We start from the raw sequence: 26,418 nt of genomic DNA, 5'->3' as shown, positions 1-26,418 counted from the left end.
CGCGGACAGGAAGAAAGAACTCTCCGGGAAAAAGAAAAGATGGAGTTGTATGTTTCATGATGAACTACTCATGGTGGTAAGGTACAGGAAGTCCTTTTGTTCTCCGAAACTGGAATACATCACCATCAAATGGCGACCTCATTACCTCCTAAGATCATTTTCCTTCGGTCATCTTCACGGCCGTGTATGTCCCCCGCCCCCCCCCCCCAAGCCAACACTGCTATGGCTATCGAAGAACTACACTGAAAGATGGAAACCACATATCCTGAAGCCGCATTGACTGTAGCTGGGGACTTTAATAAAGGAAATTGGAGAAAAAAAGCAACCATAGTTCTATGGTGGCTACACGGCCCTCCCCGGCCTACCTTCGGGAAATCAGATTGACAGAAATTTAAACAGGAAGGGGCCCATTGTAAGGACTGTTTATTGTTGGTCTGACCAATCGAAATCTATGCCTTCAAGATTGTTTTGATCACATGGACTGGGAAATGTTTGTGTTGCCTCGGAAAATACTATCAATGTATACACTGAGTTCATCAGGAAGTCCATAGAGGATGCTGTTCCCACTGCGATGATTACAATTTATCCAAACCATAAACCATGGATAGATGACATCATTTGCCCAAATCTGAAAGCACGAACCACCGCATTTAACCACGTCAATTTGACCTCGAACATGAACGTGAACAAACTGACCAGCTATGCCCTCTGTAACGCAAAAAAACAGGCAAAACGACAGTACATGGACGAAGTGGAGTCGCAATTCAACGACTCAGACTCGAGACGTATGTGGCAGGGACTCCAGACAATCAAGGATTATAAAGGGAAAACCAGCCACGTCGCAGACACCGACACCTCGCCTCCCGACAAGCTAACCACCTTCATATCCTCGCCTCCCGAGGGGGGGTCCTGTGTGGCTCAGTCGGTAGAGCATGGCGCTTGCACCGCCAAGCGTCGTGGGTTCGTTTCCCGCTAGGACCACCCATATGTAAAAGTAGTGGCCCCAGCCGACTTGTAAGTCGCTTTGGACAAAAGCGTCTGCTAAATGGGATATATTATTATTATATATTACTAACCACCTTCATATCCTCGCCTCCCGACAAGCTAAACACCTTCATATCCTCGCCTCCCGACAAGCTAACCACCTTCATATCCTCGCCTCCCGACAAGCTAACCAACTTCATATCCTCGCCTCCCGACAAGCTAAACACCTTCATATCCTCGCCTCCCGACAAGCTAAACACCTTCATATCCTCGCCTGCCGACAAGCTAACCACCTTCATATCCTTGCCTCCCGACAAGCTAACCAACTTCCTATCCTCGCCTCCCGACAAGCTAACCACCTTCATATCCTCGCCTCTCGACAAGCTAACCAACTTCATATCCTCGCCTCCCGACAAGCTAAACACCTTCATATGCTCGCCTCCCGACAAGCTAACCAACTTCATATCCTCGCCTCCCGACAAGCTAAACACCTTCATATCCTCGCCTCCCGACAAGCTAAACACCTTCATATCCTCGCCCCCTGACAAGCTAACCACCTTCATATCCTCGCCTCCCGACAAGCTAACCACCTTCATATCCTCGCCTCCCGACAAGCTAACCAACTTCATATCCTCGCCTCCCGACAAGCTAAACACCTTCATATCCTCGCCTCCCGACAAGCTAAACACCTTCATATCCTCGCCTGCCGACAAGCTAACCACCTTCATATCCTTGCCTCCCGACAAGCTAACCAACTTCCTATCCTCGCCTCCCGACAAGCTAACCACCTTCATATCCTCGCCTCCCGACAAGCTAACCAACTTCATATCCTCGCCTCCCGACAAGCTAACCACCTTCATATCCTCGCCTCCCGACAAGCTAAACACCTTCATATGCTCGCCTCCCGACAAGCTAACAAACTTCATATCCTCGCCTCCCGAAAAAGCTAAACACCTTCATATCCTCGCCTCCCGACAAGCTAAACACCTTCATATCCTCGCCCCCTGACAAGCTAACCACCTTCATATCCTCGCCTCCCGACAAGCTAACAAACTTCATATCCTCGCCTCCCGAAAAAGCTAAACACCTTCATATCCTCGCCTCCCGACAAGCTAAACACCTTCATATCCTCGCCTCCTGACAAGCTAACCACCTTCATATCCTTGCCTCCCGACAAGCTAACCAACTTCCTATCCTCGCCTCCCGACAAGCTAACCACCTTCATATCCTCGCCTCCCGACAAGCTAACCAACTTCATATCCTCGCCTCCCGAAAAAGCTAAACACCTTCATATCCTTGCCTCCCGACAAGCTAAACACTTTCATATCCTCGCCCCCTGACAAGCTAACCACCTTCATATCCTCGCCTCCCGACAAGCTAACCAACTTCATATCCTCGCCTCCCGAAAAAGCTAAACACCTTCATATGTACATTATAAAGGCTTTTCTATTAATTTCTTGACGCTACCCATCTCTTTAGTGGGATAATAGTCATCAACAACCGCTGAATAGCATAGCGCCACATTCAAATAATATTACTAAAAATATTTTTATTCATGAAATCGCAAGTATTCAGAACCCTTGACTTTTTCCACATTTTGTTATGTTACATCTAAAATGGATAAAAATATAAAATCCTCAGCAATCTACACTGAATACCTTATAATGACAAAGCGACTGTGTAGGCCGTCATTGTAAATAATAATTTGTTCTTAACTGACTTGCATAGTTAAATAAGGTTAAATAACAATACTAAATAAAGACTCTCAGAACATGAGAAACAACATTCTCTGGTCTGATGAAACCAAGATTGAAAACTTGTATTATGTATTACTGTACTGTACTGTTGGAGCTATAAACACAAGCATTATGTGTTACTGTACTGTTGGAGCTATAAAAATACAAGCATTATGTATTACTGTACTGTAGTGTTGGAGCTATAAACACAAGCATTATGTATTACTGTACTGTTGGAGCTATAAACACAAGCATTATGTATTACCGTACTGTACTGTTGGAGCTATAAACACAAGCATTATGTGTTACTGTACTGTTGGAGCTATAAACACAAGCATTATGTATTACTGTACTGTTGGAGCTATAAACACAAGCATTATGTATTACTGTACTGTTGGAGCTATAAACACAAGCATTATGTATTACTGTACTGTTGGAGCTATAAACACAAGCATTATGTGTTACTGTACTGTTGGGGCTATAAACACAAGCATTATGTATTACTGTACTGTTGGAGCTATAAACACAAGCATTATGTATTACTGTACCGTACTGTCGGAGCTATAAACACAAGCATTATGTATTACCGTACTGTTGGAGCTATAAACACAAGCATTATCTATTCCTGTACTGTTGGAGCTATAAACACAAGCCGTATGTATTACTGTACTGTTGGAGCTATAAACACAAGCATTATGTATTACTGTACTGTTGGAGCTATAAACACAAGCATTATGTATTACTGTACTGTTGAAGCTATAAACACAAGCATTATGTATTACTGTACTGTTGGAGCTATAAACACAAGCATTATGTATTACTGTACTGTTGAAGCTATAAACACAAGCATTATGTATTACTGTACTGTTGGAGCTATAAACACAAGCATTATGTATTACTGTACTGTTGGAGCTATAAACACAAGCATTATGTATTACTGTACTGTAGGAGCTATAAACACAAGCATTATGTATTACTGTACTGTTTGGAGCTATAAACACAAGCATTATGTATTACTGTACTGTTGGAGCTATAAAAATACAAGCATTATGTATTACTGTACTGTAGTGTTGGAGCTATAAACACAAGCATTATGTATTACTGTACTGTTGGAGCTATAAACACAAGCATTGTGTATTACTGTACTGTTGAAGCTATAAACACAAGCGTTATGTATTACTGTACTGTTGGAGCTATAAACACAAGCATTATGTATTACTGTACTGTTGGAGCTATAAACACAAGCATTATGTATTACTGTACTGTTGGAGCTATAAACACAAGCATTATGTATTACTGTACTGTTGGAGCTATAAACACAAGCATTATGTATTACTGTACTGTTGGAGCTATAAACACAAGCATTATGTATTACTGTAGTGTTGGAGCTATAAACACAAGCATTATGTATTACCGTACTGTACTGTTGGAGCTATAAACACAAGCATTATGTATTACTGTACTGTTGGAGCTATAAACACAAGCATTATGTATTACTGTACTGTTGGAGCTATAAACACAATCATTATGTGTTACTGTACTGTTGGAGCTATAAACATAAGCATTATGTATTACTGTAGTGTTGGAGCTATAAACACAAGCATTATGTATTACCGTACTGTTGGAGCTATAAACACAAGCATTATCTATTCCTGTACTGTTGGAGCTATAAACACAAGCCGTATGTATTACTGTACTGTTGGAGCTATAAACACAAGCATTATGTATTACTGTACTGTTGGAGCTATAAACACAAGCATTATGTATTACTGTACTGTTGAAGCTATAAACACAAGCATTATGTATTACTGTACTGTTGGAGCTATAAACACAAGCATTATGTATTACTGTACTGTTGGAGCTATAAACACAAGCATCATGTATTACTGTACTGTAGGAGCTATAAACACAAGCATTATGTATTACTGTACTGTTTGGAGCTATAAACACAAGCATTATGTATTACTGTACTGTTGGAGCTATTAACACAAGCATTATGTATTACTGTACTGTTGGAGCTATAAACACAAGCATTATGTATTACTGTACTGTACTGTTGGAGCTATAAACACAAGCATTATGTATTACTGTACTGTTGGAGCTATAAACACAAGCATTATGTATTACTGTACTGTTGGAGCTATAAACACAAGCGTTATGTATTACTGTACTGTACTGTTGAAGCTATAAACACAAGCATTATGTATTACTGTACTGTTGGAGCTATAAACACAAGCATCATGTATTACTGTACTGTTGGAGCTATAAACACAAGCAGTATGTATTACTGTACTTTTGGAGCTATAAACACAAGCGTTATGTATTACTGTACTGTTGGAGCTATAAACACAAGCATTATGTATTACTGTACTGTTGGAGCTATAAACACAAGCATTATGTATTACTGTACTGTTGGAGCTATAAACACAAGCATTATGTATTACTGTACTGTAGGAGCTATAAACACAAGCATTATGTATTACTGTACTGTTGGAGCTATAAACACAAGCATTATGTATTACTGTACTGTTGGAGCTATAAACACAAGCATTATGTATTACTGTACTGTTGGAGCTATAAACACAAGCATTATGTATTACTGTACTGTACTGTTGGAGCTATAAACACAAGCATTATGTATTACTGTACTGTTGGAGCTATAAACACAAGCATTTCGCTGCACCTGCGATATCTGTAAGATATGTGAAAGTGACCAATAACATTTGATATGATTTGACTGACAGACCGATGTCTGACTGATTAACTGGTGAATTGGTTAATTGATTCCCCATTTCCCCCCCCCCCCCCCCAGGCCATGCAGAAGGAAGGGAAGGACATCAACATTAAGGAGGTGATGGACTGCTGGACCCTCCAGATGGGTTATCCTGTTGTGACCATCAGTAAGAACTACAGTCTGGACCACAGCGTCACCATCACACAGGAACACTTTGTCTACGACAGGGACGCCAGGTTCAGAGACTCTGACCTTTCCAACAGAAGGTAGGTACTGTCAGCTGAGGCCTGCAGACCTTTTTATTCTGGTTTTTAACCCTTCTTTATCTTATTAATGTTCTTCTTCTTTTATTGGTCTCACTTCCACAACAACAAAGAGTGCAAAGCGAGAAGCTAATACCATGTATGAAGAAACTAGTCTTCTCCTGTCCACATAGTGGAGGTAACAGACAACTAGTCTTCTGCTGTCCACATAGTGGAGGTAACATACAGACAACTAGTCTTCTCCTGTCCACATAGTGGAGGTAACATACAGACAACTAGTCTTCTCTTGTCCACACAGTGGAGGTAACATACAGACAACTAGTCTTCTCCTGTCCACATAGTGGAGGTAACATACAGACAACTAGTCTTCTCCTGTCCACACAGTGGAGGTAACATACAGACAACTAGTCTTCTCCTGTCCACATAGTGGAGGTAACATACAGACAACTAGTCTTCTACTGTCCACACAGTGGAGGTAACATACAGACAACTAGTCTTCTCTTGTCCACACAGTGGAGGTAACATACAGACAACTAGTCTTCTCTTGTCCACATAGTGGAGGTAACAGACAGACAACTAGTCTTCTACTGTCCACATAGTGGAGGTAACAGACAGACAACTAGTCTTCTCTTGTCCACATAATGGAGGTAACATACAGACAACTAGTCTTCTCCTGTCTACACAGTGGAGGTAACAGACAGACAACTAGTCTTCTCCTGTCTACACAGTGGAGGTAACAGACAACTAGTCTTCTCCTGTCCACACAGTGGAGGGAACAGACAACTAGTCTTCTCCTGTCTACACAGTGGAGGTAACAGACAACTAGTCTTCTCCTGTCTACACAGTGGAGGTAACAGACAACTAGTCTTCTCCTGTCCACACAGTGGAGGTAACATACAGACAACTAGTCTTCTCCTGTCCACATAGTGGAGATAACAGACAACTAGTCTTCTCCTGTCCAGACAGTGGAGGTAACAGACAACTAGTCTTCTCCTGTCTACACAGTGGAGGTAACAGACAGACAACTAGTCTTCTCCTGTCTACACATTGGAGGTAACAGACAACTAGTCTTCTCCTGTCCACACAGTGGAGATAACAGACAACTAGTCTTCTCCTGTCCACACAGTGGAGGTAACAGACAGACAACTAGTCTTCTCCTGTCCACACAGTGGAGGTAACAGACAGACAACTAGTCTTCTCTTGTCCACACAGTGGAGGTAACAGACAACTAGTCTTCTCTTGTCCACATAGTGGAGGTAACAGACAGACAACTAGTCTTCTCCTGTCCACACAGTGGAGGTAACAGACAGACAACTAGTCTTCTCTTGTCCACATAGTGGAGGTAACAGACAACTAGTCTTCTCCTGTCTACACAGTGGAGGGAACAGACAGACAACTAGTCTTCTCTTGTCCACACAGTGGAGGTAACAAACAGACAACTAGTCTTCTCCTGTCTACACAGTGGAGGTAACAGACAACTAGTCTTCTCCTGTCCAGACAGTGGAGATAACAGACAGACAACTAGTCTTCTCCTGTCCAGACAGTGGAGATAACAGACAACTAGTCTTCTCCTGTCCAGACAGTGGAGATAACAGACAACTAGTCTTCTCCTGTCCACATAGTGGAGGTAACATACAGACAACTAGTCTTCTCCTGTCCACACAGTGGAGATAACAGACAACTAGTCTTCTCCTGTCCAGACAGTGGAGGTAACAGACAACTAGTCTTCTCCTGTCTACACAGTGGAGGTAACAGACAACTAGTCTTCTCCTGTCCAGACAGTGGAGGTAACAGACAACTAGTCTTCTCCTGTCTACACAGTGGAGGTAACAGACAGACAACTAGTCTTCTCCTGTCCACACAGTGGAGGTAACATACAACTAGTCTTCTCCTGTCCACACAGTGGAGGTAACAGACAACTAGTCTTCTCCTGTCCAAACAGTGGAGGTAACATACAGACAACTAGTCTTCTCCTGTCTACACAGTGGAGGTAACAGACAACTAGTCTTCTCCTGTCTACACAGTGGAGGTAACAGACAGACAACTAGTATTCTCCTGTCCACACAGTGGAGGTAACAGACAGACAACTAGTCTTCTCCTGTCCAGACAGTGGAGATAACAGACAGACAACTAGTCTTCTCCTGTCCAGACAGTGGAGGTAACAGACAACTAATCTTCTCCTGTCTACACAGTGGAGGTAACATACAACTAGTCTTCTCCTGTCTACACAGTGGAGGTAACATACAACTAGTCTTCTCCTGTCTACACAGTGGAGGTAACAGACAACTAGTCTTCTCCTGTCTACATAGTGGAGGTAACATACAGCTGTCGATCAGGTCTACTGTATTACCAAACTGTTCTCTCCCAGATGATCTCTCTCTCTTTCGTTGTAAATATTATTATTTAATGTTTGTATTGTTTCATTTGCATGTGTTATTCACACCTGCAGTGCCGGAGCTGAAGCATTTCACTGCACCAACATCTGTGTCCCTGTTCATGGGACTAATACAATCTAATCTAATATCTCTCTCTCGCTTATGGAGAGCTGTGTTCAAAGGGGTAGAGCTGTGTTCAGAGGGGTAGAGTTGTGTTCAGAGGGTAGAGCTGTGTTCAGAGGGTAGAGCTGTTTTCAGAGGGTTAGAGCTGTGTTCAGAGGGGTAGAGTTGTGTTCAGACAGGTAGAGCTGTGTTCAGACAGGTAGAGCTGTGTTCAGAGGGTAGAGCTGTGTTCAGAGGGGTAGAGCTGTGTTCAGAGGGTAGAGCTGTGTTCAGAGGGTTAGAGCTGTGTTCAGAGGGGTAGAGTTGTGTTCAGACAGGTAGAGCTGTGTTCAGAGGGTAGAGCTGTGTTCAGAGGGTAGAGCTGTGTTCAGAGGGTAGAGCTGTGTTCAGAGGGTAGAGTTGTGTTCAGAAGGGTAGAGCTGTGTTTAGAGGGTAGAGCTGTGTTCAGAGGGTAGAGTTGTGTTCAGAAGGGTAGAGCTGTGTTTAGAGGGTAGAGCTGTGTTCAGAGGGTAGAGTTGTGTTCAGAAGGGTAGAGCTGTGTTTAGAGGGTAGAGCTGTGTTCAGAGGGTAGAGTTGTGTTCAGAAGGGTAGAGCTGTGTTTAGAGGGTAGAGCTGTGTTCAGAGGGTAGAGTTGTGTTCAGAAGGGTAGAGCTGTGTTTAGAGGGTAGAGCTGTGTTCAGAGGGTAGAGTTGTGTTCAGAAGGGTAGAGCTGTGTTTAGAGGGGTAGAACTGTGTTCAGAGGGTAGAGTTGTGTTCAGAGGGGTAGAGCTGTGTTTAGAGGGGTAGAGCTGTGTTCAGAGGGTAGAGCTGTGTTCAGAGGGTAGAGCTGTGTTTAGAGGGGTAGAGCTGTGTTCAGAGGGTAGAGCTGTGTTCAGAGGGTAGAGCTGTGTTCAGAGGGTAGAGCTGTGTTCAGAGGGGTAGAGCTGTGTTCAGAGGGTAGAGCTGTGTTCAGAGGGTAGAGCTGTGTTCAGACAGGTAGAGCTGTGTTCAGACAGGTAGAGCTGTGTTCAGAGGGTAGAGCTGTGTTCAGACAGGTAGAGCTGTGTTCAGACAGGTAGAGCTGTGTTCAGAGGGTAGAGCTGTGTTCAGAGGGTAGAGCTGTGTTCAGACAGGTAGAGCTGTGTTCAGAGGGTAGAGCTGTGTTCAGAGGGTAGAGCTGTGATCAGAGGGTAGAGCTGTGTTCAGAAGGTAGAGCTGTGTTCAGAGGGGTAGAACTGTGTTCAGACAGGTAGAGCTGTGTTCAGAACGGTAGAGCTGTGTTCAGACAGGTAGAGCTGTGTTCAGAGGGGTAGAGCTGTGTTCAGACAGGTAGAGCTGTGTTCAGACAGGTAGAGCTGTGTTCAGACAGGTAGAGCTGTGTTCAGAACGGTAGAGCTGTGTTCAGAGGGGTAGAACTGTGTTCAGAGGGTAGAGCTGTGTTCAGAGGGTAGAGCTGTGTTCAGACAGGTAGAGCTGTGTTCAGACAGGTAGAGCTGTGTTCAGACAGGTAGAGCTGTGTTCAGACAGGTAGAGCTGTGTTCAGAGGGTAGAGCTGTGTTCAGACAGGTAGAGCTGTTGTCAGACAGGTAGAGCTGTGTTCAGACAGGTAGAGCTGTGTTCAGAGGGGTAGAGTTGTGTTCAGAAGGGTAGAGCTGTGTTCAGAGGGTAGAGCTGTGTTCAGAGGGTAGAGCTGTGTTCAGAGGGGTAGAGCTGTGTTCAGAGGGTAGAGCTGTGTTCAGAGGGTAGAGCTGTGTTCAGACAGGTAGAGCTGTGTTCAGACAGGTAGAGCTGTGTTCAGAGGGTAGAGCTGTGTTCAGACAGGTAGAGCTGTGTTCAGACAGGTAGAGCTGTGTTCAGAGGGGTAGAGCTGTGTTCAGACAGGTAGAGCTGTGTTCAGACAGGTAGAGCTGTGTTCAGAGGGTAGAGCTGTGTTCAGAGGGTAGAGCTGTGTTCAGACAGGTAGAGCTGTGTTCAGACAGGTAGAGCTGTGTTCAGAGGGTAGAGCTGTGTTCAGAGGGTAGAGCTTTGTTCAGACAGGTAGAGCTGTGTTCAGAGGGTAGAGCTGTGTTCAGAGGGTAGAGCTGTGTTCAGAGGGTAGAGCTGTGTTCAGAAGGTAGAGTTGTGTTCAGAGGGGTAGAGCTGTGTTCAGACAGGTAGAGCTGTGTTCAGACAGGTAGAGCTGTGTTCAGACAGGTAGAGCTGTGTTCAGAACGGTAGAGCTGTGTTCAGAGGGGTAGAACTGTGTTCAGAGGGTAGAGCTGTGTTCAGAGGGTAGAGCTGTGTTCAGAGGGTAGAGCTGTGTTCAGAGGGGTAGAGCTGTGTTCAGAGGGTAGAGCTGTGTTCAGAGGGGTAGAGCTGTGTTCAGAGGGTAGAGCTGTGTTCAGACAGGTAGAGCTGTGTTCAGACAGGTAGAGCTGTGTTCAGAGGGTAGAGCTGTGTTCAGACAGGTAGAGCTGTGTTCAGACAGGTAGAGCTGTGTTCAGACAGGTAGAGCTGTGTTCAGAGGGTAGAGCTGTGTTCAGAGGGTAGAGCTGTGTTCAGACAGGTAGAGCTGTGTTCAGAGGGTAGAGCTGTGTTCAGAGGGTAGAGCTGTGATCAGAGGGTAGAGCTGTGTTCAGAAGGTAGAGCTGTGTTCAGAGGGGTAGAACTGTGTTCAGACAGGTAGAGCTGTGTTCAGAACGGTAGAGCTGTGTTCAGACAGGTAGAGCTGTGTTCAGAGGGGTAGAGCTGTGTTCAGACAGGTAGAGCTGTGTTCAGACAGGTAGAGCTGTGTTCAGAACGGTAGAGCTGTGTTCAGAGGGTAGAGCTGTGTTCAGAGGGGTAGAACTGTGTTCAGAGGGTAGAGCTGTGTTCAGAGGGTAGAGCTGTGTTCAGAAGGTTAGAGCTGTGTTCAGAGGGTAGAGCTGTGTTTAGAAGGTAGAGCTGTGTTCAGAGGGTAGAGCTGTGTTCAGAGGGTTAGAGCTGTGTTCAGAAGGTTAGAGCTGTGTTCAGAGGGTAGAGTTGTGTTTAGAGGGTAGAGCTGTGTTCAGAGGGTAGAGCTGTGTTCAGAGGGTAGAGCTGTGTTCAGAGGGTAGAGCTGTGTTCAGACAGGTAGAGCTGTGTTCAGACAGGTAGAGCTGTGTTCAGACAGGTAGAGCTGTGTTCAGATAGGTAGAGCTGTGTTCAGAGGGTAGAGCTGTGTTCAGACAGGTAGAGCTGTTGTCAGACAGGTAGAGCTGTGTTCAGACAGGTAGAGCTGTGTTCAGAGGGGTAGAGTTGTGTTCAGAAGGGTAGAGCTGTGTTCAGAGGGTAGAGCTGTGTTCAGAGGGTAGAGCTGTGTTCAGAGGGGTAGAGCTGTGTTCAGAGGGTAGAGCTGTGTTCAGAGGGTAGAGCTGTGTTCAGACAGGTAGAGCTGTGTTCAGACAGGTAGAGCTGTGTTCAGAGGGTAGAGCTGTGTTCAGACAGGTAGAGCTGTGTTCAGACAGGTAGAGCTGTGTTCAGAGGGGTAGAGCTGTGTTCAGACAGGTAGAGCTGTGTTCAGACAGGTAGAGCTGTGTTCAGAGGGTAGAGCTGTGTTCAGAGGGTAGAGCTGTGTTCAGACAGGTAGAGCTGTGTTCAGACAGGTAGAGCTGTGTTCAGAGGGTAGAGCTGTGTTCAGAGGGGTAGAGCTGTGTTCAGAGGGTAGAGCTGTGTTCAGAGGGTAGAGCTGTGTTCAGAGGGTAGAGCTGTGTTCAGAGGGTAGAGCTGTGTTCAGAGGGTAGAGCTGTGTTCAGAGGGTAGAGCTGTGTTCAGAGGGTAGAGCTGTGTTCAGAGGGGTAGAACTGTGTTCAGACAGGTAGAGCTGTGTTCAGAACGGTAGAGGTGTTTTCAGAGGGGTAGAACTGTGTTCAGACAGGTAGAGCTGTGTTCAGAGGGGTAGAGCTGTGTTCAGAGGGTAGAACTGTGTTCAGAGGGTAGAGCTGTGTTCAGAGGGGAGAGCTGTGTTCAGAGGGGAGAGCTGTGTTCAGAGGGGTAGAGCTGTGTTCAGAGGGTAGAACTGTGTTCAGAGGGTAGAGCTGTGTTCAGAGGGGTAGAGCTATGTTCAGACAGGTAGAGCTGTGTTCAGAGGGGTAGAGCTGTGTTCAGAGGGTAGAACTGTGTTCAGAGGGTAGAGCTGTGTTCAGAGGGGTAGAGCTATGTTCAGACAGGTAGAGCTGTGTTCAGAGGGGTAGAGCTGTGTTCAGAGGGTAGAACTGTGTTCAGAGGGTAGAGCTGTGTTCAGAGGGGAGAGCTGTGTTCAGAGGGGTAGAGCTGTGTTCAGAGGGTAGAACTGTGTTCAGAGGGGTAGAGCTGTGTTCAGAGGGTAGAACTGTGTTCAGAGGGTAGAGCTGTGTTCAGAGGGGTAGAGCTGTGTTCAGAGGGTAGAACTGTGTTCAGAGGGGAGAGCTGTGTTCAGAGGGGTAGAGCTGTGTTCAGACAGGTAGAGCTGTGTTTAGAAGGGTAGAACTGTGTTCAGAGGGGTAGAGCTGTGTTCAGACAGGTAGAGCTGTGTTCAGAGGGTAGAGCTGTGTTCAGAGGGGTAGAGCTGTGTTCAGAGGGTAGAACTGTGTTCAGAGGGTAGAGCTGTGTTCAGAGGGGAGCGCTGTGTTCAGAGGGTAGAGCTGTGTTCAGAGGGGAGAGCTGTGTTCAGAGGGTAGAGCTGTGTTCAGAGGGGAGAGCTGTGTTCAGAGGGTAGAACTGTGTTTAGAAGGTAGAACTGTGTTCAGACGGGTAGAGCTGTGTTCAGAGGGTAGAACTGTGTTTAGAAGGGTAGAACTGTGTTTAGAAGGGTAGAACTGTGTTCAGACGGGTAGAGTTGTGTTCAGAGGGGAGAGCTGTGTTCAGAGGGTAGAACTGTGTTCAGACGGGTAGAACTGTGTTCAGAGGGGAGAGCTGTGTTCAGAGGGTAGAACTGTGTTCAGAGGGTAGAACTGTGTTCAGACGGGTAGAGCTGTGTTCAGAGGGTAGAACTGTGTTTAGAATGTTAGAACTGTGTTCAGAGGGTAGAACTGTGTTCAGACGGGTAGAGCTGTGTTCAGAGGGTAGAACTGTGTTTAGAATGTTAGAACTGTGTTCAGAGGGTAGAACTGTGTTCAGAGGGGAGAGCTGTGTTCAGAGGGGAGAGCTGTGTTCAGACGGGTAGAACTGTGTTCAGAGGGGAGAGCTGTGTTCAGAGGGTAGAACTGTGTTCAGAGGGTAGAACTGTGTTCAGACGGGTAGAGCTGTGTTCAGAGGGTAGAACTGTGTTTAGAATGTTAGAACTGTGTTCAGACGGGTAGAGCTGTGTTTAGAAGGTAGAGCTGTGTTTAGAAGGTAGAACTGTGTTTAGAAGGTAGAGCTGTGTTCAGAGGGTAGAACTGTGTTTAGAAGGGTAGAACTGTGTTTAGAAGGTAGAGCTGTGTTCAGAGGGTAGAACTGTGTTTTGAAGGGTAGAACTGTGTTTAGAAGCAGTAGTGTTCAGGAGAAGCCCTGGCAACATGTGGATGGATTAGTTTAATCTTCCATGAAGGTGAGGCTAATAATTCATTCTGAACCAATCTGGTATCCCTCCCTCGTGTTCCTCTGATTCGGGCCGGCAAGGCCGCTAGCGAGGCGAGGAGAGGAGAGGAGAGGGACATTGTCTCTGCATCCTAATACTGTTCTTCTCTCCATGCTTTACCTCTGCCCTGGGGAAGGAGTTTTCCTCCAAAAATCCCATTTTTACTGAAGAAAAAACTATTGTCTCAATGTTTTGTAAAATAAATCTCCCCTTCTTAGAAGACGAGGAGGGAGGAAGGGGAAAAGGGTAATCGGGGAAACTTCACACCACTGAAGGCTGTAGATATTGTAGCAGAAACTTGACACCACTGAAGGATGTAGTTAATGTAGGGGAAACTCCACATCACTGAAGTCCGAAGATAATGTAGACGAAACTTGACACCACTGAATGGTATAGATAATGTAGCGGACACTTGACACCACTGAAGGCAGTAGATAATGTAGGGGAAACATCAGACCACTGAAGGCTGTAGATAATTTAGACGAAACTTGACACCACTGAGGGCTGTAGATAATGTAGGGAAACTTGACACCACTGAAGGCTGTAGATAATGTAGGGGAAATTTGACACCACTGAAGGTTGTAGATAATGTAGAGGAAACTTCCCAACACTGAAGGCTGTTGATAATGTAGGGGAAACTTCACGCCACTGAAGGCTGTAGATAATGTAGGGGAAAATTCACACCACTGAAGGCTGTAGATAATGTAGGGGAAACTTCACACCACTGAGGGCTGTAGATAATGTAGGGAAACTTGACACCACTGAAGGCTGTAGATAATGTAGGGGAAACTTCACAACACTGAAGGCTGTAGATAATGTAGGGGACACTTCACGCCACTGAAGGCTGTAGATACTGTAGGGGACACTTCACGCCACTGAAGGCTGTAGATAATGTAGGGGAAACTTCACACCACTGAAGGCTGTAGATTATGTAGGGGAAACCTCACACCACTGAAGGCTGTAGATAATGTAGAGGAAACTTCACACCACTGAAGGTTGTAGATAATGTAGGGGAAACTTCACACCACTGAAGGCTGTAGTTAATGTAGGGGAAACTTCACACCACTGAAGGTTGTAGATAATGTAGGGGAAACTTCACACCACTGAAGGCTGTAGTTAATGTAGGGGAAACTTCACACCACTGAAGGTTGTAGATAATGTAGGGGAAACATCAGACCACTGAAGGCTGTAGATAATGTAGGGGAAACACCAGACCACTGAAGGCTGTAGATAATGTAGGGGAAACATCAGACCACTGAAGGCTGTAGATAATGAAGGGGAAACATCAGACCACTGAAGGCTGTAGATAATGAAGGGGAAACATCAGACCACTGAAGGCTGTAGATAATGTAGGGGACAATTCACACCACTGAAGGCTGTAGATAATGTAGGGGAAACTTCACACCACTGAGGGCTGTAGATAATGTAGGGAAACTTGACACCACTGAAGGCTGTAGATAATGTAGGGGAAACTTCACAACACTGAAGGCTGTAGATAATGTAGGGGACACTTCACGCCACTGAAGGCTGTAGATACTGTAGGGGACACTTCACGCCACTGAAGGTTGTAGATAATGTAGGGGAAACTTGACACCACTGAAGGCTGTAGATAATGTAGGGGAAACTTCACACCACTGAGGGCTGTAGATAATGTAGGGAAACTTGGCACCACTGAAGGCTGTAGATAATGTAGGGGAAACTTGACACCACTGAAAGCTGTAGATAATGTAGGGGACACTTCACACCACTGAAGGCTGTAGATAATGTAAGGGAAACTTACCACTGAAGGCTGTAGTTAATGTAGGGAAACTTCACACCACTGAAGGTTGTAGATAATGTAGAGGAAACTTCACACCACTGAAGGCTGTAGATAATGAAGGGGAAACACCAGACCACTGAAGGCTGTAGATAATGTAGGGGAAACTTCACACCACTGAAGGCTGTAGATAATGAAGGGAAACTTCACACCACTGAAGGCTGTAGATAATGTAGAGGAAACTTCATACCTCTGAAGGCTGTAGATAATGTAGGGGAAACCTCACACCACTGAAGGCTGTAGTTAATGAAGGGAAACTTCACACCACTGAAGGCTGTAGATAATGTAGAGGAAACTTCATACCTCTGAAGGCTGTAGATAATGTAGGGGAAACATCAGACCACTGAAGGCTGTAGATAATGAAGGGAAACTTCACACCACTGAAGGCTGTAGATAATGTAGAGGAAACTTCATACCTCTGAAGGCTGTAGATAATGTAGGGGAAACTTCACACCACTGAAGGCTGTAGTTAATATAGCCTGTCCAATCGATGCTGCATACTATTTCTAAAATGCTCTTCTGCAGGGCACATACTGTACTGACAGGGCACGTGACCCCCTCTCGGTTGTCAACGGCAACCTTTATCTCCCGTCCTCACCTGCCGTTGGTAGACTTGTTTTTTTTCGGTCTTAGCGTGCTTCTTCTGAAAGCTTACTGGAGAAAGAAGTAGAAAACAGACCTGCTAATGGTGGTGACTCAAACACCTCAGCTTTCTCAGTTTACCATTTAAAACTAGTAGACACCATTAACCCTTTACATTCCCCCCCAACCCATCGTGGCTGGCTACCTTGGCCTGCACTGGGAAATAATGAGAAAAGGCTTTTTAAGGAATCAATAGGTAAGCTAGCAGGCTCCCCCACACCTCTCCCTCTTTCTCCTCTCAGAGAGCGAGAGAGAGAGAGAGATAGACAGAGAAGAGAGAGAGAGACAGAGAGAGAGAGAGAGGGAGAGAAGAGAGAGAGAGAAGAGTGAGAGAGAAGAGAGAGAGAGACAGAGAGAAGAGAGAGAGAGAAGAGTGAGAGAGAAGAGAGAGGGACAGAGAAGAGAGAGAGAGAGAGAGAGACAGAGAGAAAGAGAGAGAGATGCTGTTTTACATGCTCTGAACCAACTCTTCTGGACATCAGGACAGTGATTACTCACCTCGAACTGGACAAAGATTTTTTCTTTAATCAAATCTTTTTCTTTCTTTCTTTTTTTTACCTGCACCGAATACAACAGTGAAATGCTGAGTTACAGTCCCTTAACCAACAACGCAGTTTAAATAAAAAATAAGTGTTGAGAAAGTATTTACTAAAATAAACTAAATAAAATCTTAAAAAATCAATCAATCAAAAAGAAAAATTGAAAAACAACAAATAATGAAAGAGCAACAATAAAATAGTAAGTTGAGGTCATTGAGGTAATGTGTACAGTACATGTGGGGGGGGGGGGGGTCAATGCAAATAGTCTGGGTGGCCGTTTGATTAGCTGTTCAGGAGTCTGATAGGTTGGGGGGTAGAATCTGTTAAAAAGAAGCATCGTTATTTTATGTAATTGTACTGTTACTATTTATGAGGCCCGATGCTCCACTTGGTGTGATGATGCTCCACTTGGTGTGATGAGGCCTGATGCTCCACTTGGTGTGATGATGCTCCACTTGGTGTGATGAGGCCTGATGCTCCACTGGTGTGATGATGCTCCACTTGGTGTGATGAGGCCTGATGCTCCACTGGTGTGATGATGCTCCACTTGGTGTGATGAGGCCTGATGCTCCACTTGGTGTGATGATGCTCCACTTGGTGTGATGAGGCCTGATGCTCCACTGGTGTGATGATGCTCCACTTGGTGTGATGAGGCCTGATGCTCCACTTGGTGTGATGAGGCCTGATGCTCCACTTGGTGTGATGAGGCCTGATGCTCAACTTGGTGTGATGAGGCCTGATGCTCCACTTGGTGTGATGAGGCCTGATGCTCCACTTGGTGTGATGAGGCCTGATGCTCCACTTGGTGTGATGAGGCCCGATGCTCCACTTGGTGTGATGCTCCACTAGTGTGATGAGGCCCGATGCTCCACTGGTGTGATGAGGCCCGATGCTCCACTTTGTGTGATGAAGCCCGATGCTCCACTGTTGTGATGAGGCCCGATACTCCACTTGGTGTGATGAGGCCTGATGCTCCACTTGGTGTGATGAGGCCTGATGCTCCACTTGCTGTGATAAGGCCTGATGCTCCACTTGGTGTGATGAGGCCCGATGCTCCACTTGGTGTGATGAAGCCCGATGCTCCACTGGTGTGATGAGGCCCGATGCTCCACTTGGTGTGATGAAGCCTGATGCTCCACTTGGTGTGATGAGGCCAGATGCTCCACTTGGTGTGATGCTCCACTTGGTATGATGAAGCCCGATGCTCCACTTGGTGTGATGAGGCCCGATGCTCCACTTGGTGTGATGAGGCCTGATGCTCCACTTGGTGTGATGAGGCCTGATGCTCCACTTGCTGTGATAAGGCCTGATGCTCCACTTGGTGTGATGAGGCCCGATGCTCCACTTGGTGTGATGAAGCCTGATGCTCCACTGGTGTGATGAGGCCCGATGCTCCACTTGGTGTGATGAAGCCTGATGCTCCACTTGGTGTGATGAGGCCAGATGCTCCAATTGGTGTGATGAGGCCTGATGCTCCACCTGGTGTGATGAGGCCTGATGCTCCACTTGGTGTGATGAGGCCAGATGCTCCAATTGGTGTGATGAGGCCTGATGCTCCACTTGGTGTGATGAAGCCTGATGCTCCACTTGGTGTGATGAGGCCAGATGCTCCAATTGGTGTGATGAGGCCTGATGCTCCACTTGGTGTGATGAGGCTTGATGCTTCACTTGGTGTGATGAGGCCAGAGAGAGAGAGAGAGAGAAGATTTAAATACTTGTCAACTATTTCACTCTGTTCAGTACAGTCTCAAGCCAAGCTTGGAGGTGGTGCCGGCATCTTTCATACATTCTAACGTGTACATCCATTTGCATGACATTACAGTCTTTGATTATTCTGAACTAGCATCAACAGTCCTACAGGATATTCATAAGGCTGTGGGTGGATGAACAACAGTGTATCTTCACCTATTATTGATTAAATGCAGGCCAGCAAGGGACAGAGGGAGAGAGAGGTAGAGAGGTGGAGAGGTAGAAGGAGAGGGAGAGGTGGAGAGGTAGAAGGAGAGGGAGAGGTAGAAGGAGAGGGAGAGGTAGAAGGAGAGGGAGAGGTAGATAGGTAGAAGGAGAGGGAGAGGTGGAGAGGTAGAAGGAGAGGGAGAGGTGGAGAGGTAGAAGGAGAGGGAGAGGTGGAGAGGTAGAAGGAGTGGGAGAGGTGGAGAGGTAGAAGGAGAGGGAGCGGGAGAGAGGTAGAGAGGTGGAGAGGTAGAAGGAGAGGGGAGAGAGAGAGGGAGAGATGGAGAGAGCGAGAGAGAGAGCGAGAGAGAGAGAGAGGGAGAGAGGTAGAAGGAGAGGGGAGAGAGAGAGAGAGAGAGAGAGAGAGAGAGAGAGAGAGAGAGAGAGAGAGAGAGAGAGAGAGAGAGAGAGGGAGAGTGCGACACTACAGACGGTAGAGTCCTTTGGTGTTTCCTGGTCATGCTAGACTAGAGGCACACTTACCAGAGATAAATAATAATAGCTACCCTACTCCACAACACATGAAACATTGAACAGGCTCTATGCACGTCAGGCCAGCAGCGTAGTATCTTCTCTCTGAAAGTCAAGTGGATGATGGTTGAGTTTCTGACTCCACTCCACAATTGATATTCTTCTTTCCTTCATTTTTGCCCAGCGATAGACTATCTGTTCTTTTAAAAGTCAAGTTTGTCGCTCTTGAAAAAAAAGAAGATATATTTTACATTACACTAAAGTCATTTAGCAGACACTCTTATCCGGAGCAAGTTACAATTAGTGTAACAATCTTACGATAACTAGGTAAGATAATCACAGCCAGTACATTCCTCCTCAATAAAGTAGCTCAGCAAAGTCAGTGCTAGTAAAAGGGAAATAATGTTGAGTGTTAGTTCCTGAAAGGGTGGGTGGGGGAGGTACTGTGGGATTATGTAACATACTCTTTGAGGATGTAAGGTTTCAGATGTTTTCAGAAGATGGGCAGGGACTCTGTCCTAACTTTTTTTTGGGGGGGGAGGGGTTGGTTCTACCATTAGGGTGTTTTTGCAGGGTCACAACAAGGTTCTTTACACTCTAGGAGTGGGACACAGTGGCGTTGTCAACCTTGTGGAGAGGTCTTGGAGCGGGCAGGCACTTCCCCAGGAGGAAGAGCTGCTCTGTCTTGTCGAGGTTGAGCTTGAGGTGGTGGGCAGGTTAATCTGAAAATATGACGTAGTCGAGTGACTTGGTGTTGAGAGAGAAGAGGGCCTAGAACCGAGCCCTGGGGGACACCAGTAGTGGTACATGGTAGGAGCGGCCTGCCAGGTAGGCTGAGACACCCAGCCCTGAGAGGGTGGAGAGGAGGATCTGATAGAGCCTGAGACACCCAGCCCTGAGAGGGTGGAGAGGAGCATCTGATAGAGCCTGAGACACCCAGCCCTGAGAGGGTGGAGAGGAGGATCTGATAGAGCCTGAGACAACCAGCCCTGAGAGGGTGGAGAGGAGGGTCTGATAGAGCCTGAGACAACCAGCCCTGAGAGGGTGGAGAGGAGGATCTGATAGAGCCTGAGACAACCAGCCCTGAGAGGGTGGAGAGGTGCATCTGATGGTTCACGGTGTCGAAGGCAGAGGATAGATCTAGGAGGATGAGAACAGAGGAGAGAGAGTCCGCTTTGGTAGTGAGGACAGCCGTCGTAACACAGAGGAGAGTCACCTGGGTTGAAAACAAAATGAATGTCCCCCACTCCACACTAGGGTGACAAATGGAGGGAATGCTGTATTACTGGAAAATAGTACCTGTAAACTACCAGAATGTTATGTAATTTATCCCAAGACATCTAGTGGCCCTTTTGGGTACTTTAGATCATCCCAGGGGTCCGTAATTATATCTGTCCCTCTGTGTGGCCTTATCACATGTCAAATATATATAATATATAATAATCTGTTTATTTACAAATAGAAAATTGAATGACGAACCTGTAAAACATTATTCTAAACATACAGTGCCTTTGGAAAGTATTCAGACCCCTTGACTTTTTCCACATTTTGTTACGTTACATCCTTATTCTAAAATGTATTAAATCTTTTTTTCCCCCTCATCAATCTACACACAATACCCCATAACAACAAAGAAAAAACAGGTTTTTAGAAAATGTTTGTGTGACGATAACTAGGAGTGGTGGGTGGAATCAGGCGCAGAGAGCAGGGTTCAGTCGTTTTGTCAAATTTATTCCCCAGCGCAACAAAAACGGTTACGCCAACACACAGGGCGTATATAAGTTGCCAGTCCAAACAATAGGACAGAAATAGTCCGGCGAATAAGGATATGAACAAAATAACACCATCCAACACAGAGTAACAAAAAACAAGCCTGCACAAATACCCAGCAGGCCTAGTGCCCTTAAATACCCTACAAACAAACCCTAACACAAAACAGGTGTACCCAATCACCCAATTAACAGAAACAAACGGAAAGGGAATCGATGGCAGCTAATAGGCCGGAGACGACGACCGCCGAGCCCCGCCCCAACAGGAAGAGGCACCATCCTCGGCGAGATTCGTGACAGTTTGCTAGTTTATGAAAAAATAAAAAAGGAAATATCACATTTACGTAAGTATTCAGACCCTTTTCTCAGTACTTTGTTGAAGCAGCTTTGGCAGCGATTACAGCCTCCACTCTTGAGTCTTGACGCTACAAGCTTGGCACACCTGTATTTGGGGAGTTTCTCCCATTCTTCTCTGCAGATCCTCTCAAGCTCTGTCAGGTTGGATGGGGAGTGTCGCTGCACTGCTATTTCCAGGTTTCTCCAGAGATGTTATATTGGGTTCAAGTCCAGGCTCAGGCTGGGCAATTTCATGGACATTCAGAGACTTGTCCCGGAGACACTCCTGCGTTGTATTGGCTGTGTGCTTAGGGTCGTTGTCCTGTTGGAAGGTGAACCTTTGGCCCAGTCTGAGGTCCTGAGCAGGTTTTCTCATCAAGGATCTCTCTGTACTTTGCTCCATTCATCTTTACCTTGATCCTGACTAGTCTCCCAGTCCCTGCCGCTGAAAAACATCCCCACCATATGATGCTGCCACCACCATGCTTCAGTATAGGGATGGTGCCAGGTTTCCTCCAGATGTGATGCTTGGCATTCAGGACAAAGAGTTCAATCTTGGTTACATCAGACCAGATAATCTTGTTTCTCATGGCCTGAGAGTCTTTAGGTGCCTTTTGGAAAACTCCAAGCGGGCTGTCATGTGTATTTTACTGAGGAGTGGCTTCCGTCTGACCACTCTACCATAAAGGCCTGATTGGTGGAGTGCTGCAGAGATGGTTGTCCTTCTGGAAGGTTCTCCCATCTCCACAGAGGAACTCTAGAGCTCTGTCAGAGTGGCCATCAGGTTCTTGGTCACCTCCCTGACCAAGGCCCTTCTCCCCCAATTGCTCAGTTTGGCCAGGTGGCCAGCTCTAAGAAGGGTCTTGGTCGTTCCAAACTTCTTCCATTTAAGAATGGTGGAGGCTGCTGTGTTCTCGGGGACCTTCAATGCTGCGGACATTTTTTGGTACCCTTCCCCAGATCTGTGCCTCTACACAATCCTGTCTCGGAGCTCTAAGGACAATGCCTTTGACCTCATGGCTTGGTTATTGCTCTGACATGCACTGTCAACTGTGGGACCTTATATAGACAGGTGTGTGCCTTTCCAGATCATGTCCAATCATTTGAATTTACCACAGGTGGACTCCAATCAAGTTGTAGAAACATCTCAGGGATGATCAATGGAAACAGGATGCACCTGAGCTACATTTTGAGTCTCATAGCAAAGGGTCTGAATACTTATGTAAATAAGATATTTATTTTATTTTACTTGTAATACATTTGTAAAACGTAAATAAACCTGTTTTTTGCTTTGTCATGATGGGTTATTGTGTGTAGATTGCTGAGAAAAAAAAGGTTATATTTAATCCGTTATGGAATAAGGCTGTAACATAAGAAAATGTGGAACAAGGGAAGTGGTCGGAATCATTTCAGAATGCCCTGTAAACCACCAACATTGTGAATACCATTGGTGTTTAATATGAGGGTTTCATCATGAACACCCCCCCCCTAAAAAATATATTTAGTGCAATGAAACTGCCCATGTTCTCTCAGTTTAATAGTAACATGTGTAGAATAGCAGGAAATTAGCTCTAAAACAGTAAGATTTTCTCTCAGCCTCATGGCAAAATGTTTACAATACCATGAGATTAGCTATAAAACTGCTCAGGTTCTCTCCGCCCCATGGCAACAGAACATATATGTAAACTGCCCAGGTTCTCTCCGCCCCATGGCAACAAAACAGAGATGTAGACTGCTCAGGTTCTCTCCGCCCCATGGCAACAAAACAGAGATGTAAACTGCCCAGGTTCTCTCTGCCCCATGGCAACAAAACAAAAATGTAAACTGCTCAGGTTCTCTCTGCCCCATGGCAACAAAACATAGATGTAAACTGCCCAGGTTCTCTCTGCCCCATGGCAACAAAACATAGATGTAAACTGCTCAGGTTCTCTCTGCCCCATGGCAACAAAACAAAAATGTAAACTGCTCAGGTTCTCTCCGCCCCATGGCAACAAAACATAGATGTAGACTGCTCAGGTTCTCTCTGCCCCATGGCAACAAAACATAGATGTAAACTGCTCAGGTTCTCTCTGCCCCATGGCAACAAAACATAGATGTAAACTGCTCAGGTTCTCTCTGCCCCATGGCAACAAAACATAGATGTAGACTGCTCAGGTTCTCTCTGCCCCATGGCAACAAAACATAGATGTAAACTGCTCAGGTTCTCTCCGCCCCATGGCAACAAAACATAGATGTAAACTGCTCAGGTTCTCTCTGCCCCATGGCAACAAAACATAGATGTAAACTGCTCAGGTTCTCTCCGCCCCATGGCAACAAAACATAGATGTAAACTGCTCAGGTTCTCTCTGCCCCATGGCAACAAAACATAGATGTAAACTGCTCAGGTTCTCTCCGCCCCATGGCAACAGAACATAGATGTAGACTGCTCTAGGCGACTATCCACACTCCCTGATACCAGTCATGGAGAAAATAAATTGCTAAATGAAATTAGTGGTAAATTGATTTCCTGGTCACCTGCAGAGAACTGTGATGCGTGACTATGACAGGGGCGTTGCAATTACACCCGCTAATTACCTTCTACTCCCCCCCCGGATGTTTCCCGAACATCTAACCCGAGGCTGTAAACCATATTCCCTGTATAGTGCACTACTTTTGACCAGGGCCCGTTGGACGCCATTTGGGACACAGGCCTAGTTTATTGTGTCTGAAATTCTGACTACGAGTCTGGGAGATTGTCAGAGTGCATCATGGGGGTTTAATGGATGAAGAATTGACTTGAGCTCTTAGAAATTAATGGCAACGATACTTTCGTATAGGGAATGTTGGAGCCTCAGGTTAGATGTGAGCACAGTCAGAGGACCTGAAAGATGAAATTAACGTTCAGCACGAGATGGAATTCACAGCTCAATAATCACTACGACTACGGGTAGGCTGGGGAAAACTATCTTTATAACTCAAGGAAGTAGTGAAGTATTCTGTTATAACTCAAGGTAGTAGTGAAGTATTCTGTTATAATTTAAGGTAGTAGTGAAGTATTCTGTTATAACTCAAGGTAGTAGTGAAGTGTTCTGTTATAATTTAAGGTAGTAGTGAAGTATTCTGTTATAACTCAAGGTAGTAGTGAAGTATTCTGTTATAACTCAAGGTAGGAGTAAAGTGTTCTGTTATAACTCAAGGTAGTAGTGAAGTATTCTGTTATAACTCAAGGTAGGAGTAAAGTGTTCTGTTATAACTCAAGGTAGTAGTGAAGTGTTCTGTTATAACTCAAGGTAGTAGTGAAGTATTCTGTTATAACTCAAGGTAGGAGTAAAGTGTTCTGTTATAACTCAAGGTAGTAGTGAAGTGTTCTGTTATAACTCAAGGTAGTAGTGAAGTATTCTGTTATAACTCAAGGTAGTAGTGAAGTATTCTGTTATAACTCAAGGTAGGAGTAAAGTGTTCTGTTATAACTCAAGGTAGTAGTGAAGTATTCTGTTATAACTCAAGGTAGGAGTAAAGTGTTCTGTTATAACTCAAGGTAGTAGTGAAGTGTTCTGTTATAACTCAATGTAGAAGTAAAGTATTCTGTTATAACTCAAGGTAGTAGTGAAGTATTCTGTTATAACTCAAGGTAGTAGTGAAGTATTCTATTATAATTTAAGGTAGTTTTTAAATATTCTGTTATAACTCAATGTAGCATTTAAGTATTCTGTTATAACTCAATGTAGTATTTAAGTATTCTGTTATAACTCAAGGTAGTATTGAAGTATTCTGTTATAACTCAATGTAGTATTGAAGTATTATGTTATAACTCAAGATAGCATTGAAATATTCTGTTATAACTCAAGGTAGTATTTAAGTATTCTGTTATAACTCAAGGTAGTATTTAAGTATTCTGTTATGACTCAATGTAGTATTTAAGTATTCTGTTATAACTCAAGGTAGTATTGAAGTATTCTGTTTTAACTCAAGGTAGTATTGAAGTATTATGTTATAACTCAAGGTAGTATTGAAGTCTTATGTTATAACTCAAGGCAGCAGATAGCCTAGTGGTTTGCACGTTGGGCCAGTAACCGAAAGGTTGATGGATCGAATCCCCGACATCTGTAATTTTTCCCCTGAACAAGGCAGTTAACAAACTGTTCCTAGGCCGTCATTGTAAATAAGTATTTGTTCTTAACTGACTTGCCTAGTTAAATAAAGGTTACACACAGTATTGAATTATTCTGTTATACCTACTTCAACAGTACCTTTAAGTATTCTGTATGAAACTGGACATTAAGTGAAAACCGCAGAGGGAAATGATATAACCACAAAATCCACTGACTATATTATGAACACACCAGTGCAACTACCTGCCAGTGTGATGGACTCCATCGTTAGACGTCTATAATCTGAACGTAATGGATTCCATGCAGGTGTCGCTGTATGGGTTGCCTGTTTTATTGTGTTTTGAGGAAAGAAAATATATTTTAGCAATAGATGTTAGTGCTCCTCTGAGGTCCTGTTGCTACTTGGACACACACTGTTTGATTAAAGACTATATCAAGACTCAGCCTCAAGTGGGTCTCTGAAGCTATAAGGACATAAAGCCATCTCAGAGAGAGAAAAAGAGAGGGAGAGAGAGCGAGAGATATAACGAGAGAGCGACATCAAGAGAGAGAGAGAGGAAGAGAGAGAGCGACATCGAGAGAGGAAGAGAGGGAGCGACATCGAGAGAGAGATAGACAGAGAGGAAGACAGAGAGCGACATCGACAGAGAGACAGACAGAGAGGAAGACAGAGAGCGACATCGACAGAGAGACAGAGAGAGACAGACAGAGAGCGACATCGACAGAGAGACAGAGAGAGAGCAGACAGAGAGCGACATCGACAGAGAGATAGAGAGAGAGACAGACAGACAGAGAGCGACATCGACAGAGAGACAGAGAGAGAGGAAGAGAGAGAGCGACATCGACAGAGAGACAGAGAGAGAAGAGAAAGAGCGGCATCGAGAGAGAGACAGAGAGAGACAGACAGAGAGCGACATCGAAAGAGAGACAGACAGAGAGGAAGAGAGAGAGCGACATCGACAGAGAGACAGAGAGAGAAGAAGAGAGAGAGAGCGACATCGACAGAGAGACAGAGAGAGAAGAAGAGAGAGAGCGACATCGACAGAGAGACAGAGACTGTGGTGGACCTCC

At 45.2% G+C, this 26,418-nt stretch overlaps 1 protein-coding gene across 1 annotated transcript in view; it reads left to right on the top strand.

Annotated features, from left to right (window-relative positions):
- The first annotated feature begins 2,539 nt into the window (after positions 1-2,539).
- The window catches only part of LOC135537746 (thyrotropin-releasing hormone-degrading ectoenzyme-like), a 116,410-nt gene continuing 92,531 nt past the window's right edge, over positions 2,540-26,418 (top strand). The window contains exons 1-2 of the mRNA XM_064963767.1: positions 2,540-2,551; positions 5,533-5,720. Of these exons, the coding sequence (XP_064819839.1) occupies positions 2,540-2,551; positions 5,533-5,720 (200 nt within the window). The remainder of the gene's footprint in view (positions 2,552-5,532; positions 5,721-26,418) is intronic.

The sequence above is a fragment of the Oncorhynchus masou genome, unplaced genomic scaffold (assembly GCF_036934945.1).
Source record: "Oncorhynchus masou masou isolate Uvic2021 unplaced genomic scaffold, UVic_Omas_1.1 unplaced_scaffold_834, whole genome shotgun sequence".
Classification (NCBI taxonomy): Eukaryota; Metazoa; Chordata; class Actinopteri; order Salmoniformes; family Salmonidae; genus Oncorhynchus; species Oncorhynchus masou.
This window is presented reverse-complemented; position numbering and strand designations above follow the sequence as displayed.